Source organism: Apteryx mantelli, chromosome 1 (genome assembly GCF_036417845.1).
Source record: "Apteryx mantelli isolate bAptMan1 chromosome 1, bAptMan1.hap1, whole genome shotgun sequence".
Lineage (NCBI taxonomy): Eukaryota > Metazoa > Chordata > Aves > Apterygiformes > Apterygidae > Apteryx > Apteryx mantelli.
The window spans coordinates 195,134,109-195,152,620 of record NC_089978.1 but is presented as its reverse complement, the minus strand read 5'-3'; the positions used below and the strand labels follow the sequence as shown (position 1 = coordinate 195,152,620).

Here is an 18,512-nt window from a genome sequence, read left to right as displayed (position 1 = left end):
TACATACCAAATGGAGAACTTAGAGGAGAAAAATGTCATTAGTTCAGTTTTTATGTATTATTGCAAACATAGTTGTTCTCAGCCAAATATAGCATACTCTAAGGGTAGTTCATTTATATATAATTTTTTTTTGTTTCTAATTATGTCAATGGTTCTTGCCTTTGTGTAAAATCACTTTGAAGCTTTGAATATTTCAGTAAAATGTTTTATGGTTCATTTTTAGCAAATGGAGTTTCTGATGCCTTTTACTTTCATGAGAACTGCTTCTTATTGGGGACAATCGCAAAGTGTCATCTTCATGGCTCTGACCTGCTGGTTCAGCAACATTTCCGTTGGGTCCAGCTTCGGTGGGATGGGGAACCAATGCATGGCTTGCTTCAAAGGTTTTTAAGAAGAAAAGTTATAAACAAGGTGAGAACAACTAGAATCAGCTTTAGTATTTTGTCCATCACCAAGTCTGTGAAATATGTACAGTGATAATGTCAAAAGCTGAGTGGATAGCTAAGTTGTTCAGGAGAATAACATGCTTTCAGTTTTTACTGAAAACAGTGAGAATACTAACTTTGTACCAAAAGCTACCTTCAAATAAGTGAAACAAATGCAATATCTATTTCAGGAATAAATGGGTTGTGTATCTGCAAATACTGTGCTCAGCCTCATATAGGAAGGTGTTTGGCCCTGGTTGATTGTCGTAAATACACAGATAGACTGCAAATAATAATGCAGTGGATACTTGCATATCCACTGCATGAAAACCCCTTTCAGTATTTTTTTCTCATCATGTATCTGGGCACTGCAGTAAAAATCTGTTCAGCAAATGTAAAATCTCTTTCTTAATGAATCTGTTCTATACATCTAAAATAAGCTAGTTGTGTGTTCTGTGTGTATTGTCAAATTTTTATGCAGTAAAAAGTTTTCATGAGCAATTCAAGGAAAAGAGGGATGAAAATGTATCAGTAAGGAGGGAGGTTGTTCTGAACTAATAGGTCTGCAAAAGTTGGAACAAGAGGCCAGAAGATAATAAAGATGGGTAAGTCTGTTTTAAAATAAATAAGTAGAGGATGGGAAATAAAAAAGAAAGATGTGGACAAAAGCAGAATTGTGGAATTCTGAAAGTTATTTGGAAGAAGACGATTCCAATGTGATAGCTATTGCAGACAGGCAATGTTAGACATTGGGAGAGGGAGTTTAATCAGAACAGCTGCAAAGGAAGATAATCTTGGCAGCAGAGTTTTGGACAGGTTTAAAAAAGGAAATTACTCTAGGAGCAGGAAAAACTGTCAGTAGTAAAGAGTCCTTGTCAGGAACAACAGACCTGTTGTCAGTTCTAAGTGTACAGCTGTACATGTGTCTTGGTTGTCCTTGAGGATGTCACCTCTTGTATCCTGCGCCGCAGTTTTCATCTATAAAAATTTACTGACTCAAAGAGATTGTAAAGATGAAATCTGTGGTACCTGAACATTTCAGTTATTATACTGAGGAAAAATATTCCTAGATATTTTGTATTTATATTTTGTATTCCTCTTCTTGCTCTGGAAGAGTAGCATGAAAAGTCTTATCAGTGAAACCCTAACAGAGCACTCTGGAAAAAAAGGAAAAGCAACTGCATTTCTCAGGTTACTTTTTTTCAGGTGCATAGCTATTTGTCTTTAAGTAATTTTTTTCCTCTATGAAATGTTGTTTACTTTTTTCCATGAGCTATAAATATTTAGTAAGCAGGAATCGTTATGAGTGTTTGTATGTTTGAGGGTCTGAATAGTTTCCAGAAGTCTGGCAAAGGATGGGGGATAACAATTGTGTGTAGGCCAGAAGAGGGGACAGTAGAAGCCGGTTTCTTGCAGCTTACACCATAGTGCTGAAATGAGATATAGGCCAGAGGACGGTGCAACAAAAGCATGCAGCAGAATTCCCCTCCATCCTCTTGAGGAGAAAGGTTGCATTCTCAAGCCTCCATTGAAGAATATCTAAAATGTGATCTAAGCTTGTTTATAAAAGGACAGGAACACTTTTATCCTAGATCATTCAAGATCAGAGAGAAGGGCTATCTTCAGTTGAGCACAGGACCAAGAAATACAGCAGTGCAACGTGCGGACAATTGGAGAAGCAGTGACAACTTGACTTGATCAAAGAACGAAGTTGGATCAAACTTATTCTGCCAAACCACTGTGGCTACCTAAACTTGCAGCATCGTGTTAACAGATGTCATTCTCAGGTTATTCTATTTAGGCTAAAAACAGTCCTCAGTCTCATAGATTAGAGTCTGAGAATGTAATAGGTTTCTGCCTCTGACTGAAGCTGAATAGAGTTTGGGTAATCATCTCATTATGGTTTTTTTCTCTAAAGCATGTATGCTCAGAGTGGCTATTTGGAGAAAAAAGCCATGTGTCTCTTCCTGTATCTTCCCTAGTTAAATAATGAATACAAGTGTCTGGTGTGTTAGCACATTTTACACTTTTTTTATATATGCATGTGCCATATGTAATCTCCAATGCCAGTTGGTGTGGGTCTGAAAATAGTGGCTTCTAATGTTAAAAATAGAAGAAAGATTGATCTAAGGCAAAGTAAAACCACATTTATCATTTGAACAATCAGCTATTTCAAAAATCCTTGCTCTTGTATGCTAATACCTTGTTTGTCCTTAATATTAATGTTTTCAAATTAAAAGCTCTTTTCCCTTTTTTAGAAATTTATTTAGAATTTTTATATTTAGGAAGAGAGTTTAAATGCTTTTCTACATTAACATTAAACTGTTCACCTGTAGACTTTGTGTTGGTAGTTCAAGAAACTCTGACTTCAGTGCTGGCAAATACTATCCCTAGTGCATCTTTTAGTACTTCCTTTAATTCAGACTGTTCCAGAGGATAATCCTAGGATTAGAATGAAGACTGTAATTTGGGTTTAGATGAGATAGAAGATCTTTTTGGTCAAATAATTTTCCTTTAACGTACCAAAGGCCTACCAAAAAATATAAGTCTTAGAGGAGGGCATCTTTCTGTTGTTGCTACCAAATATAAAATCAATACAGGAGTCTTCTGAGAACATGCCTAGATTAGACATTCCTGTTCAGTGTGGTTGTGTGTTCTTTTATATACCCTATTTATATTACATACATTGCATAGGATATGGAAGATGCCTCTTGTAATTCAAGTCTTCAACACCACAGAAAAAGCAGTGCTGCCATATGTGTCTCAGTTTCCCACAAGAAATTAGAAGCATGTCCGTTGGAAATTCAGTTAGATTATTTTACCTCAGTTTTCAACTGCAGTTTGTAAGCAGAAAGCTTATTATTTCCACAGTAGTTTGGGCCATTGCTATAAAGGTTCAGAAACTTTAAAAACTTTTCAGTCCTGGGCTGTAGAGTAACAGACCTGCATCTGCTAACATGGAAAAAAAGGTTCTGTTTCAAAGAATCCCTGAATGAAGTACTGTATGCATGTATGCCATTAACCAAAACCAGAACCTGTCTTTCGTTGCTGCAGGTGTAGTTTTGGTCCACAGAGCTGTCTTATATTCGGTTTTAATACATGTCTGCTGTTTGCTATTGCCTCAAAAACATTTTTTTAAATAATGTTTTTCGCTTTTTCCAAATTTGATGCCCTAAGTCCCAAAGTTGATTTTCAATTAAAGGTATAATGAAAACTTTCTAACTGATCTTTTGGAAATGGGAATTAATAAGCCTCATATGTTAGGAAACAGAAACAAGGACTTATATGCATATTTTGTAGCACGTATTCATTCCAAAATCTGTGATAATTCTGTCATCTTCACTTAAATAATCGTTTGACAAAAAAAACCCCTCTTTTTAAAGCTTTTTTTCTCTTCACTCCTTTTCACTTTTATTTCTGTTTGTGCAGTGAGGCCTTAACTTTTCATTATGAAAGCAGACTTTATTTCAAACAGTCTTTTTTAGGCTTCCAGAAGTTACTCTTCAGGAATATGTGTTTCTTTTTATCCACATTTGGAAGTCGAGTGTTTTTGTTTCCCCTCTCTGGTGTGTATTATATTACCTATAATATTGGCTATTATAGGTCACTGCACAAATTTGTGCTAGCAAAATATTTGAATTATTTATTGATAAGGAGATATCTTTTAATGTGTAGCTAGGGAAATACAGTTTAATACATCAAGAGTTCTGTATGCTTGACAGAAAGGCTTGATTAATTTTTGATTGTTCCTGATTTTCATAGTATCGGTATGCTGGGGGTTGGGGGGAACAACCCTTCTTGGGGTTTCAAGGAAAGCGTTCTTGGTAGAGATCTTAGATCTTGTCAATCATCTTTTCTCTCTCTGTAGTTCAGAGGCAAAGTACCTCCTCCCTGTGATCCTGTGTGCAAGATCATAGACTGGATTCTTGCCGTTTGGCACCAGCTGAACTCTTGCTTATCACGTCTAGGAGCGCCTGAAGCACTTATGGGGCCGAAACATTTCTTCTCTTGTCCAGTGGTGCCTGGTCATGGCCAAGTGACAGTGAAGTAAGATTTCTGTTTCCTATTTGACACTGTTAAGTGCCAATTAGATACTTATTATGAATGTATCAACTATATTTTCCCCCAAACCCATCCATTTGACACCAGTGTTATTTTCTGACACAGGAGCTCCAAAGTATTGCTTGTACTAGAATGGCTAATTCTGCTCAACCCTTGAAGGTTTTTGTTCTTCATTTCAAGACCGCGCTGTAAAGAAAACTGTGTATTAGGGAACAGATCAAACTAAGATTCAGAATTCTGAGCTAGAAGAGTTAGTAAAGTCACATATGAGAGAAATCTGGAGAAGTGGAGTGCTTTTTCACCTATCATTTTTTAAACACACATACAATTTCACAGATAAGTTAGCTTCATAAATAAGGCAGATGTATACTTGTCAGCTATATGCTTGGTTAGATGTCCAGTAAAATAGAAGAACAATAAAAATTTTCTTTCTTTTCCTGCTTAGTGCATATTGCATGAACATTTGCTTGCATTCCAACTTTTCTGTAAATGCAGTTGATACAAGAAATAGTTATGGAATTTGAAATTTATAATTTTTAATAAAACTAAAATTTATTAATTAAAATATTTCTTGACTATATTAGAATGTAATGAGCCTCTAATTAATATTCAAACTTATTCAATATGTTTGTTTCTTGAAATGTGGCATTGCAAAATTAATGCTTTTCTCACTGTGCTTCGTGACAGTCTCCTCAATTGCCAGTTCTGTTCACTCTCGATGATATTTCACTCCTGTGCCAGTTTCTGTTGTCCCTTATTCCAGGACCCTTTGCTTAGCCTGTGCACCTGGCTTTCTCTTCTTTTGCTCTGTTTGCAGATCCTGATAAATTTTTCTTGTTCATTCTCTTCTCTTTCTAAAAGCCCAGATTTTCTAGTATCCAGAGTAATTATCAAAATCTAAATGTGGATTTAGCATGGGCTTCAAAGTTTATGGTTGCTGTGAGATAAACCATGAATAAGGTATACTATGCATCTGTTTCTTGTCTTACTCTTGAATCACGTCCTCTGAAATGTCTTAATCATTTATTTATTGCAATGACATTAGTAGAGGATGGAGAAATTGTTGTTAAGATTCCTTAACTATTCATTTCTGACTTTGGGATTTCTTCTAAGTGTAATCCTGACTGGATTCAAATGCTTTATTTTGAGTTTATTGCTGCAACCCCATAATGTCTTTTACTCTTATGATAGTGATATGCCATCTGACTCTTCATTTTAATGTAGGTTTTTGTCCACCAATAAACAAAAAGAACAGCTGCAGTGAGCGTTTACTGGTTGTTTCTAGTTTGGCAGCATGATGGCTAACAGTATAGTCATGTAACTAGCAATAAATAGATTTCATTAGCAGTTCACTGGCTGCTGCTATTTCAGTCTAATTGAACAATAAACTCAGAAAGCCATAGTGGCAGCTGTTTCATCTCTTTGCTTTTGGAAGTGATGATAATTTAGGGTGTAGAACCATGAATAACTCAGTTGATATACCATGTTGTTGCCATTCCTCTCCTCTTGCCCCTCCTCTCCACTGCACTGTCATGCTGCTTTTTGCATTTGTTGGAACCTTACTGAGTCAGTTCATTCACTAACACAGTAGGCATCTATCCACAAACTGGGATTGTTCTGGGGTAGGCGAGGGGTTTAAATCTTGCTGATGACTAGTATTAGAGTTAGCACAAGATAAGCGGTAGAAGCAGGCAGCTGGAAAGGAGGGAAATGGAGAGAGAATTTTCTTTGCATTTCCTTTGCATTTCCTCATTTCCTTTGCATTTCCTCATTTCCTTTTCAGCAGAAATGAGATGTAAATTGTTTCGTGCTGCATGCTGTTTCATGTAGCTTCACAAATTCTGGAGAGTGGAATGATCGAATAAATGAGGAAAACTCTCACTACAATTTCTTCTTGTTTCTGATCTGGAGAATTAAAGATGATGTTCCAACAGGAAAGAGTCTCCCTTTACAGCTTTTTTTTTTTTTTTTCAGGAGTGGAGGGTGCTATACCTTTGGAAATATCAGGTATATCAAAGAATTGGGGACTTAATCAAGATGTGCAGAAATGAAAAGCAAATGTAGGGCTGAATTTAAACAGCAGGCTGGAATTTTATTAAGAGAGAATGGCATTGTACAGCCATCCTTTCTTACAAGCCCACCAGTTGCTGACTGTTAGATTAGAATGGGCTCAGTTAATATTTGTTATCTTTGCTAGGTTTACTTCTGACCACTTATATTGGCAATATTGCAGAATGCCAAAAGCTTACACAAGCAGAAATCTACAGATAAAGTTGAGAGTTCTTCATTACTAAAATGAAAGCAATTGCTTACTTTGGCAGCTTAACTCAGCAGGCAGAAACAAATTGTGTATAGAGTGGTGTCTATAGCATCATCCTGAGGAAGCTCCAAGGAACATCTCAAATATACATTTTACACCTTATTTTATTAGCTATACTAATTCATTTCCTAAGTAATGCTGGCTATGCAAGTAACTTTTATCAGACTTGTACCTCCGCTTTGTACCAGCTATATATCATAAAAACTTAATCTTATGCTTCATAACCAACCAAAGATATGTGTAACAAATGATTCAGGAATTCTAACTTAAAAAAGGCCTGTGTTTTCTTTTTAACTAGTCAAAAAAGTCACCATAGACTTCTGGGTAATAAGATAGCCTCTGTGTATTAACAGACCAACAAAACAGTTTGTTTAAGTCAAACGGGCATTTTGGCCTTACTCTTCTTTGGATGGACTTCTGCAAAGCTGAGACACAGCAGTATAGCCTATAATTTCTTATAGACCTTCTTTAATATAAGCCCTATGACTCTCAGTCTTATTATCTTCCTCCCATAAAGGGTATAAGGAGGAAAAAAAAAAACACAACAGAATTCGGTCTAAAACAGATGATCTCGCTATCTGTTATAGTTGTGAACTCAGCTTCGCTCCTGAAACTCCTGACCTTTATCCTTTGAGAACCATAAGCTGTAACAAATAGCATTTATTTATTTCATAAGATTAATTTTTCACTCCTGTGCTAAAACAGTCTAATACTTATAATCTGTGAGAAAAGCAAAAATTCAGCCAGAGCCTTGTCTCATTGAATCAAATTTTTGTAATCAGACCCAGTCTCTAAACCAGACAATCTGGAAAATCCTCAGCGTCCTGGAAGCACAGTTCACCATAGATCAAATACACAAAAGGAGAGCAAGGCAGCTGTACGAATAGAAAGCTCTTTTAAGCTGGGCAAGTTTGGAAATGAAAGAATACTGGAAAGGGTATGATCATAACTGAATGGCTCCTTTTTCCCAACGTGGCAGCAAATAGGCTATGAATGAACATCTGCTATCACGGAAACTTCTCTGTGCACTGGCAAAGGTGAATGTTCTCTTCTTCATGGACACACATCTTTCTGGGATATTCTTGCTTTTATCCTTAAAATAGAAACGATGTTTTATAGTCCTTATCTGAAGGAAGAAAAGCATCAGATGATAAATAGTTTTCCAAAACAATCTGAGAATAGTTAGATCAAATAATTGAATATTAAAAAGAAAACTGCTGTAATAAAATCACTTCTACTCTCAAATAGGGTACAGTAAGTAGTCCAAAATATTTACGCTTCTTGAAAGCACAAAATCTGATATGTTACCCTAAATAGAAAAATTGTGGATTTGATAGTTTGCCCTGAAGCCAAAGGATTTATTTATTTATTTGCCTCTAGGTGGATGTCGAAGTTATGGAATGCTGTGATAGCTCCCAGAGTTCAAGAAGCAATACTCTCCAGAGCCTCTGTGAAAAGACCATCTGTACCAGGACAAACAATAGCCAAAAAAGGTGCTAGCCAAGGTCAACAGGCTGTTGTTAAAGCTGCTCTCAGTATCTTGCTAAATAAAGCTGTTCTACATGGCTGTCCTCTTCCCAGAACAGGTAACAGGGAACAGGCTGAAAGGCAAGTAGTTGTACATTGCAGTTCAAGTGGGACTTAAACTGTTCGATACCTTTTTTTTTTTTTTTTTTTAAGTTCTGGGAAACATAATTTTAGTTATGATGGAAGGTGTGTGGTTAAAACCATTCGCTGTCACTAAACTAAGTAGTTGTATGAGCAGTCAAATAAGCAACATTTGCAACAGCCAGTTCTTTTTAACATTGTTCTACTCTTGTTTCAGAGCTAGATAATTACATAGCAGATTTCAAGGGAGGAAATTTCCCTTTATCCATGGTTTCAAGCTACAAAAATTGTGGTAAGAAAAGAGGTGAGAATGCTTCTTGGAGAAAAGTGAGCACAAGTCCTCGCAAAAAGTCAGGCCACTTATCCTCCCAGTCATGGAATAAGCAGGAGACAAATACTGAAGGTAAAGCTTTCTATTTGATTTCTGAAAAAAGGTGTGCTCTCATTCCAAAAAAAAGGAGGGGAGGCTTAAGCTGGGTAGATATGAATCTAAATTATTTTCATGTCATGAATTAAAAATTCTCAATAAAACAGCATTTGTTTTTATGTTTGCTGGTAAAATTGTTCACATTTTTTGTAACTTTCTTTGTGACTGAGGTAGTCTAATTCTTTCTTTCTTTCTTTCTTTCTACTAATGCCTTTCCTGTTTGGTAATGGAGTGGGCTGTGGCTGAGGGGGTGGGAAACTGAGCAATGGTTTCACCCCATATGACCTGGAATGAAGTTCTGTCATTCTCCTTCCCACTACTGGAGGAAAGGAAGCTTCATTTCTGTATAGTTTCTCTCCTTCACCCTTCAATTCTGCACCTGGTTTACAGTACACACAGAAAAGTATTCTTTTTACATGTACTTTATATCTTCATTACACTAATTTGATTATATGAATCTGGCTAAAATAAATGCATCTATGCATTCTCACATTACACACCCCTTGTTCTGTCGTTTTAGATAAGTTGAACAGAATAATTTAGAACTCCTGGAGTGGAAGGAAGATTTTTGAGTTTTAAATTGAAGATTTCTGTTTGTTTTTCACTTTGCAAAAGATAAATGTAAAAAATTCTGTGTAGCCAGAGATACTGTAAAGTTTTTAAGAGGCTGCCATGTCATTTTAAGTATGCTGCTTGATGAGAAAACTTACTATGATTGGGATTATGCATGTGCATGAATGTGGTAGTGATATTAGTAGCTGACTCTTTTGAAATATCTTTTCATCTCAAGATCATAAGCCATCAGCAGTTTAGTACAAAAGTATAATATCTGGATATGTGCAATAGGAATGAACATTCTTTAAAAGTATACTTCTGTCTAGTAATAAAACTGAAGAATACCATATCCACATACCACATCCAACCGGCAGGCTTCTAGGAGACAGAATCAAATGGCTTATTTTTGCTTTCAGAAAATGATTAGGAAGACAGGGGAGTTAGGAAGGGTTAGAGAGGCTTTGTTTTTTTCTCTCTTTCTTTCTTTTTTTTTCTTTTTTTTTAATGTTTTAAGGACATTCCAGCCTCAGTTACCTCATATAAAAAAAAAGACTGAAATACCTGATGCCTGGTACTTTTTAATGTTAAATTGAGCTATTCATTTCTTTAGCTCTCACTCAGAGTGAAGAGTGCTTTTTCTGGCTTGTAGCTCTAATGTCCCAGCTTTGCTTACTAGTTCTCCATTTGAATTCTGAACAAATCTAATCCTGCTAAGAGGGTTTTGAGAACTCAGTTGGAACATAACCTGAAGTAGCATGATTGATACTGTATCTTGTACCTAGGGATGCTCTTGGAGTTCAGATAATATCTGGGAATATGAGTTATTTGGGGGTAAAGTAGTGAAAAACAGGATGGTGAATTTAATTTTAATATAGCCTTTCACTTCTGACCATCAGAATCAAATGTTGTTTCTGATTACAAGTATGGGTAAGTTATCTCATTTTTCTTAAATCCTTTCTTGTTGACAATAATTTCTGTTTGAGAGTACCAGCAGGTGTGGTTTAAGTGCCACACTCAGAAACCTCATGTGCTGTTTTCCACAAGCGAATGAGCAACTCATGTCCTATTTTGCCGTTCTAGACATTCCATATGGCCCTAAAGCTGATCTAAACAGTTTCAAGGGATGTATTCTGATCTTTGGCAGACCCTATTGATATAATAAGCCTGTAAATGTGAACATGTTTTCCATTTTCATCACAGATTTTTTAGAATGAAGAAATCAGCACACGTGGTAATACACTAAAAAGTCAATGTTTCTTTTGCGCAGGTGTAAAATCTAAGACTATGTTGCAACCAAACTGTAACAAAAGAGCTTCTCTCTCCACAAAGTAAGCTTTAATGTCTTGTATTTGTAACACTTAGCAAATTGTACTGTAAATCAGAACATTATCTTGAATAGATGGAGAGTTTGTATTTGTTAATGTTTTGGCTCCACATCTGAAGAAAAGAATGCTTTTTAATTCTCCTTTCTAGGAGAAAAGAAAATCTGAGTTCTTTAATATAATTTTGGAATCCATTTCAGTAGTTCTAACCTTGCAGCAATGCATGTTCTTTGTGTATAAGAATAGTCTATGACTTGAGAATATTATGTAAAACTTTTATTTTGCCATGAAAAGCCAACCTTATGCTTTTTTTTTTCCTGGAGTTATACTTAAACTCCTCTAGCTTTTTTAGCTTACTGAATAGTAATTCAAAATTATATAGTACATGCACTTTAGTCTAAATGATACTGAGTTTCTCTGAGAGGTTTATGAATTAGCCAGAGGGAACTGCATTTGAGACTTCACTTCCAATCTGAAACTTGGATTCCACCATATTCACAGGCATACGTAAAATCCTTCGTGCTTACAGTGTGTTTTTTTTTTTTTTCTTTTTAAATTGAAGTGGTTGGGATGAAGTCCAAAAAGGAGATGGGAATAAAATTAATTGCTCCATTTAAAAAAGGGGAGCTGTCTTTAAATATAGTTAGCAGAGGGATCCTGTTAGAATTTTAGAGTAAAGAGACTAATTTTCATAGAAAGTCTATTATGATATAACAACTATTTACATTTCTTTGCTTGAGGTGGTAAAAGTCATTTTAAAGGAATTGACTTTTTTCCAGAAATGTATGTTTGTTTTTTAATTCTGTATCATAGCTTAATTTTAATTGTTCTCTCTCTTAGTTTTGTTTTATTTTGTTTTACTAGATCTTCAGACAACGATCAATTGAAAATGTTAAATCTAGAGCAAAGGCTGTCCCTTGGTTCTGACGATGAAGTAGATCTTGTGCAAGAACTTCAAAGTATGTGTTCCAGCAAATCTGAGCCTGATATAAGCAAGGTAAACAACAGGGTTTTTAAATAATTTGCATCGTTATCATATGCAGCTGTTTGCTACATATTTTAAATAAATTTTTAATTTATAAATGCTGCTTGAACTGAAGAAAATTATTAAATTATTTGGAATTAAGCCAAAGTCAATGAGTAATAAATTATGCATTTGAGAGAGTGTGTTCTGGTTCATTATATATTATTTCAAATTACACCTTTACTGTCTTGTTGTATATAGATTTTGCAGAGGAGGCTGAAATTTATGGATTCATAAATGCTAGAGACAATAACTTTCTCTGCATTATTGTTCCCCATGTTACCTTTCATATTATCACTTCTTCCACTGGGAAACTGTTCTGTAGTCTTAGAGAAATAGAAAGTTCTTCCTAATGTCCATTGCATATTTGCTTTGTTTAATGTAATCCTGTTAGTCATCACAGAACTGGCTTAAAGCTACTCAACTGAGTAGGCAAAATTGAGTTTTGCTGCCCCAAGCAAGAAAGAATTGTTTGGCATAATTTTTTGTTCTTTCTCTTTCTTTTCTTTTTAGTGGCAGAAGAGGGCCCTAGATGGTGGGGTAGGGGAAGGAGGCTGGCAAGAGCCACTAATCTGGGACAAAGTTCTAAGCTGGGGTGGGATTTGGGTGGTTATGGGAGGCCTATTGGAGCAGAAGGTGGAGGCTTGGATCTCTCTCATTTTTCCTTCCACAACCCAAAGTATCCAGCCCTCCTGTAGGCATAGCTATTTATTCTTTGCCTTTCCCTCCTCTTAGCACAGCTGAAGTAGATAGCTGTGGCAGCAGGCTGTGTTCTCCCTGGAGTAGCTGATCCATGTCTTCTCAAACACGGACAAAGCAAGCACTCTTCCCTAGTCCTAGGCTATTGTCTGCTTGGGCTGTGCATTATGTACTCTAGGATCTCCCTAGACAACAGTTCTTTTAGTTTTGCTTTATGTATTCTGTTTATTCTTAGATGTCAACCAAGTTTGTATTAAAAAAAGAAATGCTATATTTGGAAGATTTTTTTTTTTTAAACCTTTTACCTAAATCCTTCGTTAAGTGTTTTTTTCTTTCAAGTACTTGCAGACCATGAGTCACATGCACAAAAGCTGGCCAGCTAATCCCTAGTCAGTTAGCAGGGATTTACCGTATCTATCCTTGAGAGAATGGGATGTGTTTAAAGAAATGGTAACCAACTTAAAATTGTGTTTAATAACCTGTAAAATGTAATTGCTGGGTTGCTGACAATTCAAGGAAACATGGGTTAGATAAGAAAGAGAATAGATGTCACTGTCTTTTGTTTGGTTTCCTCATCATGGGTGGAACCATCCATGGTTGGAATTTCTGCTGCTAATTCCCTAGCTGCCTAGCAGAGGCTTCTGTAAGGGTGCTGTTGCATGTTATGCTTTATGTGATCTAATTTCAGGCTGCCATCAAAATAAGTACTTCTACTCTCTCTATTTTGCCCCTTCTCTGTATGTTCCTGTTGCCGCTGTTATGTTGGGATTGAGCACTTTTGCAATTGTAGGGTGAATCAGATCAGCTCTCCCCAGCATAAAACACCTAGTTTTCAGAGACATCAGAAAGCTGATCAGACTAGATCTGCTGTTGGGTGGTCACTAGGTTTGATAGAAAATAGGAGGAAAGAAACATGTGGTAAGAGCAGGAGGAGGAGAACAGAATCACTCCTTTTGGTGACATCCCTTGAGTTGGATAATATTCAATGTGAAACTGCCCTTAAACTCCATTGAACAGTATTGTCCTGGAAATGTATGCTTAATCTTCCTCTGACAGTAGTCAATGTTAAATCTATCTCTTTATCTCCTATCTTCCACACACATACTCAAGAGTAAAGGAAAGATGTATTAATCATTCTTCGGATATTTATGCATTGCATTGAACAGAAATTATATGTAAATCAAGCCAAGACTCCAAAACTTGGCAATTTGAAATATAATTTCTGCTGTGAATAATAAAAAAAAAATCACTATTTTCTCATATTAGATTGAAGATTCTAAGGATGAGCTATTGATGTTCAATAGTTCCCAGAACAATCCTGTATATTCAGCAAGTGATACTAACTCAAGTAAAACAACATCACAAAAGGTAGGTGAATGGCTTTCATAGTAGGGACAGGGAATGTATCTAAAGTTTCTCCAAAATCTGAACTCCTGATTGGATCCAAAAGAATGAGTGCTTCAGTACCCTGTTTATTACAAGAATAAACTGTCATTACGAAGAGAATGATTCTTAGGAAACTTACTGGACACACCATGCCAACTTTCTTCCATGTGTCGCGATGGAAACTAAAGATTTAGTAAACAACGGATGTATTTGCTTCACAGTTTTTATGTTTACGTAAAGCCATCTCCCTAGGCTAAGTATTGTTAACATTCCTTCAACAATAAGTCATTTGCATCAGATTTTTACAGAAATGAAAGCTCCAAGATGCCCAGTTTCAGGTTTTTTTAACAATTAAAACTATTTAATGTTTGCAAAATCTCAAAACAATATTTTTTAAATTCTTAATGTAAAATTGCTTGTTTATGGTTTATTTTTGTACCATCTTTTGTTGTGATTACTCAGATATATATGATTTCAAACCACTGTTTTCCTAAGGGTTTTTATATAAGTAGAATTGAGCTGCTCTGACTACAAAGCTCTCTCTCACTGGTAGAAATTTTGAGAAGACACAGTATTACCAGGATTTGTAAAGAGAAAGATTTCCTTTTTTAAAAGGAGGTTACATCCACCTTAAGTTTCATTCTTTGTACGCTAATGTAAAAATTACTTTCTCTCTCCTTTCATCTTTTTCCCTTTTCTGTCTTGCTCCTCTGGTTTTTGAACAAGAAGAGGGCTTCCAAGTGCACAGCTCATCTACGCTTAGCCAGCTTGCAGCCTGTTGTCCAAGTTCCCTCAGTAGGCCCTGCGAGCGTTAGCATCCTCTGCAGGGCAATCCAGACACTTTTATCTGACTGTGATAAATTGTTTTCTGGAGGTGTTCTCTCTTTCCCCAACTAGAAAGTAGACTAGAAAATAGTTTAATTGGGCACATAAGCATTGAAGAGCTAAAGTTGGATGAGATGACTTACTATCCTTACCATATCTTTTCATATTCAGATATTTAAAATGTTAGATTATTTTCTGTAATTTTACCTAAAGTCCAGAAAACAATCTCCACTGAATGGAAACAATTTTAACCTTACAGATCCACAATTAGATGTACTGCTTTTGTGTGTTTCTCTAAACACATTAATTTCAAACATTGCAGATCAGAGCTTCATATAGTAGTGATGCCTGGATAATTTGGTAAGTCAGCTGACCTGCCCATTCCTACTGTAAATTTTTCCTAAGGATTTTTTTTTCCCTTTTAAATTCCTTCTCACATAGTAAGGCATAAATATATTGACTTTGGAGATGGACAAGCTTAGCTACCTTTGAGTTTTTTGAAGAGGTACTGGAATAGGTCAAAAGGCTGTATATAGAATTAAAAAATTGGATTCACTGTATCTTTACAGGGGAAATATTGGCTAAAATAAAGGAAATACAGCCCAAGCTTCTGCTAGAGGGGAAAGAGGTCTAACGGACTGACAAATTTTATTTCTAGATTTAGTCATTACTTAGTGTGAACAAGGTACTGCAAAGAAGGTTTATGCATAGAAAGAACAACCACAACAAATTTATCAAAAATGTAGAAGAATGGACTCTCAGTTTAGAAACAGAAGTGAAAATTTAGAGGAAATTATATGGATGATAAGTCTGTATGGCTGCAAGAACTGGTCTCTGAAGGAGAGTTTGATATTAGAAAAACATCTTTCTCCAAAAGTAAATAGAATTACATAGGTAACAAAAACAGACCTAATAATGCATGACCAGAGAAGAGAGCTTATCAACAGTAATGTGAGAAGTAACTTAAAATAACTTACAGATGTGTTGACTTTTTTTTCTTTGTTGGTTTAAAAAAAAAAAAAAGGACTGGCTGAAAAAACAGTTTTCACATGTGAAGGAGAAAGGAAGAACAATGATAAGAGATTAAAAAAACTGACATGTGACACAAAGGAATTAAGGTGGAATTAAGGATGTTAACAACAAATAGACAATGACAAATAGTTGGTTTTCCTGCCACCAATCTTTAAATCAAGAGCAGTAGCGTAGTAGGTGAAGACGAACGTTTTTAATAGAGCTTCCCAGAGAGTGATCTAGATTCAACTGACACTAAAAACTAAGGTCCTAATTCTCCCAGACTCACTTTGCTGCATGTGGAAAGAGGCATCTCTTATGAAAGATATATATTAGTGACCATCATAAAATGGCTTAGCTCGTCTCTTTCTCCTTGACTGTAAAGGAACAAAAAGCGACAACATATCTGACTTTGGCACATCGGGTATCTAAATTTGGGGGCGGGGGATATGGTCCAGTTTCTAATAATGTAGCTCGTTAGCATAAATAATTTGAGGTGCTGAAACCCAATTTATACGAAGAAAATCTGTAATATATATTAATGTGTCATATTAAACTGCAGGAAACTGTAAATAAAAAGCATTCCGGGGAGGGAGGGGCGGAGGTGTTTGTTTTTCAGGTCTAACTGCAATAATTGTTTATTCAGAAAAAATGCTTTCTTTTATTCATAGGATGGAATCCATCCTCTCAGCAGCAGTCGAACTGTGGAAAGCAGCAACAGTAAATCAAAGACAGAGTTGGGTGTTTCAAGAGTTAAATCTTTTCTTCCTATACCTAGAAGTAAAGTCACCCAGCCTTCTCAGAATACTAAAAAAAGCAGCAGCAGTAATACAAGGCAAATAGAGGCAGATAATAACACAAAAAGAGAGATCTGGAATTTGCACAAAAATGAACAAGTAGAAAAATCTAATAAATAAACCTGCCTACCATACAATTTTCTCAGTGTTCACATAATTGCTATTGCAAAGAATCAAGTACTCAAATATGTAAATACTTTTTAAAAATAAACTGTTTCCCTGTAATGTAAAGTGTGTACAGGACCACAGCTTTATTTGTATGTAAATCAGCTGGAAATTATATTGATTTTAAAGTGCAGAAATGGGCAGTTTTGCCACCTTCATAATTTTTTTTTATTATGAAAATGACTCTTGTGTAAATGATATTCAGGGGTATTACCACAGAATTTTGTTTGTATATATACTGTACATAAATATATTCTATTAAGTTCATGTGTTAAATGGCATTCAGATGAGTTGCACAATATGTACAGTAATGGCTTAAAGCTAATGTACATGCATTTTAAAGACATGTTTTTATCTTCACTTAATGAAAAATTAATGGAATGTGGCAATAATTAAATGATTGGAAATGCAGATCAATTACTTTCAGCTACAAGCCATATTAAGTACTTTGATTTCCCCATCATCTGCCTGCTGAATTGTGATTCTCTTTCTCCCAAGCTTCTCTTCATCTAAAATGTCATGAATTTGCGTTATACCTCTTACCTTTTAGAAAAGGAAAGAGACTGAGGAATTAAAATGCAATAAAACAGTTATTTTTTTCTCAGACTCATATTCTTTGATATAATTGAAGAAAATGTGGTCATTTAATAACTTAGTTTTTCATGTATACCATAAAACTTTTATGTTTTCATTAACATTTTAAAAAGTATCCAGGAAATAATAGTGTTTTACAGGAACAGATTTTACTGAAAAGGAATTAGAGCACAAGCTTAACTACATTATTATCCAGAGATGATGTAGTAGCAATAACATGAGTTACTATGGAATTATCAGTTTTTATTGTGGATTTAAGATGTAATTGCTGTGAAATGATATTTGGGTTACAGGCTTCCCCCCCCCCCCCCCCCCAAGATGGATCATTTTCCCCTGAGGGAGACTACATATGAAGGGAGTATTTCCCCTAACGGTAGCCAGTTACATGTTTGTGAATTCTAATCATGTGGGTGTGCTCGCTGTCGAGGTATCTCATCTGATAGGCAGAGGAAAATGGATAGTTTTCTTAAGATCAGACTTAGATGCCTTCTGATGTGTTATCAGGAGGTGGCTTTGAGAGGTATGGACAGTAACATGGTCATGCCTACACTTTCCAAAGTAGTATTTTTCTCAGGTTAATTCTGGAAGAGGAAAGGATTGCATAAGTGTATCCTAACAGTTCACCTTTATATGTAAAGCAGTCATCCCAAACTCATGTCAATAAAATTTTTGTACCTGCATATTGTCCATCTTTCTGTCTTTTAGTTTGTATGTTTGTGTTATCTGTCTAGATTTAGCATATTAGAAGTTTATTTTTTTAATCATTTCCCTTATAGTATATTTAGAAAGTACCATGTCTTTCTATAGTCACTGTTCTATTAAAACTTCAATTTCTTATATGGTGACAGTGGTTGAATATAACTGAATTTGGATGATTACCTGTAGAGGTGGATTTTCTCTTTATCCCCTGATCTCCTGCTTAATATTGGTGCTGAAAAGGGGCATGTTTCTTTCTACAGTAGGTTCTTAGCAGCATGAAGTGCTGTAGGTCAGAGAAATGGGTCTCGGCAATTAGCAGCCCTTACATGCTGAAGCAGCGTGGTGGCAGCTTGTGTGAGAAGCTCACACGTGTATTTCCTGGTGAGGGATGTGAAATTGGAAGCTTCTTGTAGCGATCACGCAAGATGCAACATCAGGATTTGTGATCTGTTGTAAATCAAATTTTTTAAAGAGCTATAAGAAAAGAAAAATCCTGTTGAGGTTCTAAGCTAAATTTGTTCTGCATTGAAGATGTACCATAGGAATGTCAGACCTCATTTAGATCAAGAGTTAGCAGTGTGTTTCGCTGTGGG

At 35.7% G+C, this 18,512-nt stretch overlaps 1 protein-coding gene across 3 annotated transcripts in view; it reads left to right on the top strand.

Moving 5' to 3' along the window:
- CTTNBP2 (cortactin binding protein 2) overlaps positions 1 to 17,232 on the top strand; it is a 93,576-nt gene extending 76,344 nt beyond the window's left edge. Inside the window, exons 16-24 of one of the 3 annotated variants that reach the window (XM_067315146.1) lie at positions 224 to 411; positions 4,294 to 4,472; positions 6,462 to 6,494; positions 8,188 to 8,393; positions 8,633 to 8,818; positions 10,665 to 10,725; positions 11,584 to 11,716; positions 13,709 to 13,810; positions 16,336 to 17,232. In XM_067315146.1, the coding sequence (XP_067171247.1) occupies positions 224 to 411; positions 4,294 to 4,472; positions 6,462 to 6,494; positions 8,188 to 8,393; positions 8,633 to 8,818; positions 10,665 to 10,725; positions 11,584 to 11,716; positions 13,709 to 13,810; positions 16,336 to 16,581 (1,334 nt within the window). In that variant the 3' untranslated portion in view covers positions 16,582 to 17,232. Of the gene's footprint in view, positions 1 to 223; positions 412 to 4,293; positions 4,473 to 6,461; positions 6,495 to 8,187; positions 8,394 to 8,632; positions 8,819 to 10,664; positions 10,726 to 11,583; positions 11,717 to 13,708; positions 13,811 to 14,912; positions 14,983 to 16,335 lie in introns of those variants that run through there. The other 2 variants (XM_067315161.1, XM_013947741.2) reach the window with 2 other exon arrangements.
- The last annotated feature ends 1,280 nt before the right edge of the window (positions 17,233 to 18,512 follow it).